General features: G+C 39.8%; 1 protein-coding gene across 1 annotated transcript; it reads left to right on the top strand.

The window, feature by feature from the left end:
- The first annotated feature begins 212 nt into the window (after positions 1-212).
- Positions 213-3,424, top strand: LOC138882661 (uncharacterized). Its single transcript, XM_070163269.1, has 5 exons — positions 213-479; positions 1,104-1,715; positions 1,988-2,146; positions 2,235-2,316; positions 2,433-3,424. The coding sequence occupies exons 1-5, from the start codon at positions 213-215 to the stop codon at positions 3,422-3,424; spliced, it is 2,112 nt and encodes a 703-aa protein (XP_070019370.1).
- The last annotated feature ends 481 nt before the right edge of the window (positions 3,425-3,905 follow it).

Raw genomic sequence — 3,905 nt, 5'->3', positions numbered from 1 at the left:
AGTCTACAGGTGTAGGTCGTGGTTTTTTGTCCCCTTGAGTTGGGATTTTTCCACGTAAAAATCTTGTGTCTCTCTCACTTACAGTTTTACTAGCATTCTCAGCATAACCTCATAGAGGACCAGGTACTCTACTGTTTGGTAGACTCATACAAACTAACAATTGATATAAGAGCGGGTTCCTCCTATCAGGCTAACACCTAGGAAGGATTCTTATGGCTGCTCCACCAAATTTTGAAGAAGGTCAATCTACAAACCGACCACCCATATTCAATGGACAATACTATGGGTGGTGGAAAATAAGAATGCATGATTTTATCATGTTTGAGGATTCTGAGTTATGGGATATCATATGTGATGGTCCTTATGTTCCAACAAAGGTACTGGAAGAACTTCGATTTTCAATATCAAAAACTAGTAAAGAATACACTGACGCAGACAGGAAAGCTATGGAGATGAATTTTTGTGCCAAAAAGATTCTGGTATGTGGAATAGGACCTAAAGAATATAATAGAATCTCCACATACGACACTGCTAAGGAGATATGAGATGCTTTGCAAATAGCTCATGAGGGAACTACCCAAATAAAACAGTCTAAGATCGATACGCTCACTGCCGAGTATGAACTCTTCAGGATGAAGGACAATGAATCCATTCAAAAAATGCACACAAGATTCACTTCTGTCATAAATAAGTGACACTCACTTGGTGAAACCATTCCTAGAAACAAGCTAGTGAGAAAAATCCTCAGCATTCTGCCTAGCCCTTGGGAAGGCAAGGTGAATCCTATTACTGAATCAAAGGACTTGCAGGAGCTGACCATAGAAGAGCTGGATGGAAATCTGAAGACCTACGAGATGAAGAGGAAGATAGACAGTGAAAGAAAAGAACCAAAGAAATAAAAGAACCTAGTACTCAAAGCTGCTAGCAATGACTCAAGTGAGGAAGACAGTGACATGGCTTACTTAACCAAAAGATTTCAGAAGATGGTCAGAAGAAATGGAGAAATGCTAAAAAGGGGCAGCTCTAGCAAACCAAAAAACTATGATCTCTGTCACAAGTGTGGAAAGCCTAGACACTTCATCAAAGACTGTCCTTTCTTGAAGCAAGAATTCTCAAAGAACAACCCTGAAAAAGCAGCTAAGAGGAACCTGGTTCCTTTCAAGGACTTCAAAAGAAAGAGATCTGCTGACAATGTGATGAAACATGCTCTTGCAGCATGGGGAGATTCCTCTAGTGAATCTGAAGATGAGACTGATATTGGTGATAGTTCCATGATGGCAGTTGAAGGTGAGGAAAATGAATACGACTCAACTTTTGCTTTGATGGTCCAATTAAATGATGATGAAGACAGTGACAACAAGGAGGTAAACTTCAGGGATGTTCAGAGAAATCTTAAATCCTACTCTTCTAAGAAACTCATATCTTTAGATAGTGTATTGATTAATGCCTATCATAAACTTGTGGAGGATAGGGAATTCTTGACCTTAGAACTAGGAGAATCTGAGCAAACTAGAGATGACTTAGTAGTTGTAGTTATTGACCATAAGAAAACCATTGAAAACGTCAATGAAGAAAGAAATGATCTCTTGGCAGTAATTGCAGACCTAAGGGAAACAATAGAGAGACCAGAAACTAATTCAAAACCTGAAAATCCTGGAAAAGGAAAAGAGATAGCCAGTGAGGAACATATTAGGCTTAAAAATAAGCTGAAAGCTGTAAGCACTAGGATGTGTGTTGAAACGGAAAAAAACAAGCACCTCCAAACTGATCTGGAAAGAGTAAAAATGATCTTGAAAAGTTATTAAAGTGGACCTAGTCCTCAGAAGCTATCACTATCATGTACACTAATAATGGTGGAAGCAGGCAGGGAATAGGGTTCCAAAGGAAGAAAACTACTTACAACCCTCACAACAAATACGTCATTATTTCTGATAACTAGCTTTGTACCCACTGTGGGAATAATGGGCACTTCAAAGAAAATTGTCAGGCCAGGGTTCAATCTGTTCAGAAATTCAAAGTGTTTGCTGAAAAAGTGACTACAAAAGAGGGACCAGGTTCCACTCACAAAAAGCGCACATTGCTTGCATGTACTAAGAGAGCTCTTATTCATCCTCTTGACTATTACAAGGGACCCAAACTTGCTTGGGTTCCTAAAACTAACTCTTGATCTTCTTGTGCAGGGAACAGTGAAAGGAAGCTGTCAATAATGGTTCATATATAGTGGATGTTCAAAGCACAGGAATGGAAACACCATGGATTTTCTTTCACTAAAAGCCCTGCAAGGAGGGAGTGTATCCTTTGGAAATGGGAAAAAGGGTACATTCTTGGAGTTGGAAAAGTCGGGAAGTCACTCACTCATTCTATTGAAAATGTGTACTATGTCAATGGCCTTAAGTACAGTCTCTTAAGTGTCTCTCATATCTGTGATAAAGGAAACAAGGTGGAATTCTTGTCCAAGATATGTACAATTACTGATCTGGTAACTGGTGAAGTGGTACTTGTGGCCAAAAGATACAAGAACATCTATGTTGTTGATTTCGAGTCCTTACAAAGTGGTGATCTGAGTTTTCTGAAAGCTGTTGATGATGATGCTGAATTGTGGCACAGAAGACTGGGGCACATAGGCTTTTCTCTTCTGAACAAACTAATTCAGAAGGACCAGGTCCATGGTCTGCCCATGTCAAAGTTCAAGGTGGAAAAAATCTGTGATGCCTGTACTAGAGGAAAACATGTGAAGTCCTCTTTTAAGTCTAATAGGGATGTGAGCACCTCAAAGCTACTAGAGTTTTTGCATATGGACCTATGTGGTCCTATGAGACTGCAAAGTAGAGGAGGAAAAAGATACATCTTTGTGATAGTGGATGACTACTCCAGATTCACATGGACTCTTTTTCTTAGAACTAAAAATGAAACCTTTAAGGTGTTTGTGGCCTTTGTGAAGAAAATTCGGGTGAAGATGGAGTCTAGAGTCGCATGCATTAGGTCAGATCATGGAACAAAATTTGACAATGCCAAATTTGATGAGTTCTGCAATGAAAATGGCATCACCCACAACTTCTCAGCTCGTAGAACTCCTCAGCAAAATGGAGTAGTGGAAAGGAAGAATAGAACTCTGGAAGAGATGGCAAGAACAATGCTAATCGATATTGGAATTGCAAAGAACTTCTGGGCTGAAGCCGTCAACACTGCTTGCTACTTGGTGAACAGGTGCATGATCAGATCCCTCATGAACAAAACCCCGTATGAGCTGCTGAATGGAAGGAAACCCAAGTTGACTCACCTAAGAACATTTGGGTGCAAATGCTATGTCCTCAATAATGGAAAGGATCAGCTAGGAAAGTTTGATGCCAAGAGTGATGAAGGAATATTTATGCGCTACTCTTCTCAAAGCAAAGCGTACAAGATATATAATAAGCGGACTTAATATGTTGAGGAAAGTGTTCATATTATTTTTGATGAGTCTTATCCATCCTGTGAGAAGAATGCTGAAGAAGATAAAGATGGAGAACCCTTACTAGTCTCAGGTGAAGTCATTGACATGGCAAATGGAAAGGCAGATATGATGAGTCAAGTAAAAGAGCTGAGTGGAGACAATACTGCCTCATCTTCAATGGAACCAGGTATTTCAATTACAACCACTGAAGCTGAAGAAAGAGTGGTTGATGCAGTTCAGGATACTCTACTTGCACCAGAGAGAAGAATTCAGGAAAACTAGTCAAATGTACCCACACTCTCTCTAAATGAACCTCAGACGTATAACTGGAGACACAAAAGCTCTCATCCTCTTGACAACATAATTACCCCTCTAGATTCTGGAGTACAAACCAGGTCAAAAGCCAGAAATTTACTTGCCTTCTCAGCCTTTCTCTCTCAAATAGAACCCAAGAATATCAAGGAAGGCTTGA

Source organism: Nicotiana sylvestris, chromosome 12 (assembly GCF_000393655.2).
Source record: "Nicotiana sylvestris chromosome 12, ASM39365v2, whole genome shotgun sequence".
NCBI lineage: Eukaryota > Viridiplantae > Streptophyta > Magnoliopsida > Solanales > Solanaceae > Nicotiana > Nicotiana sylvestris.
This window is presented reverse-complemented; position numbering and strand designations above follow the sequence as displayed.

Coding starts and splice junctions, on each gene's coding strand:
- LOC138882661 (XM_070163269.1), top strand. CDS start 213: ATGGCTGCTCCACCAAATTTTGAAGAAGGTCAATCTACAAACCGACCA. Junction 2,147..2,234: donor AGGGACCCAAACTTGCTTGG/GTTCCTAAAACT, acceptor GGATGTTCAAAG/CACAGGAATGGAAACACCAT. Junction 2,317..2,432: donor CTTTGGAAATGGGAAAAAGG/GTACATTCTTGG, acceptor TCTGTGATAAAG/GAAACAAGGTGGAATTCTTG.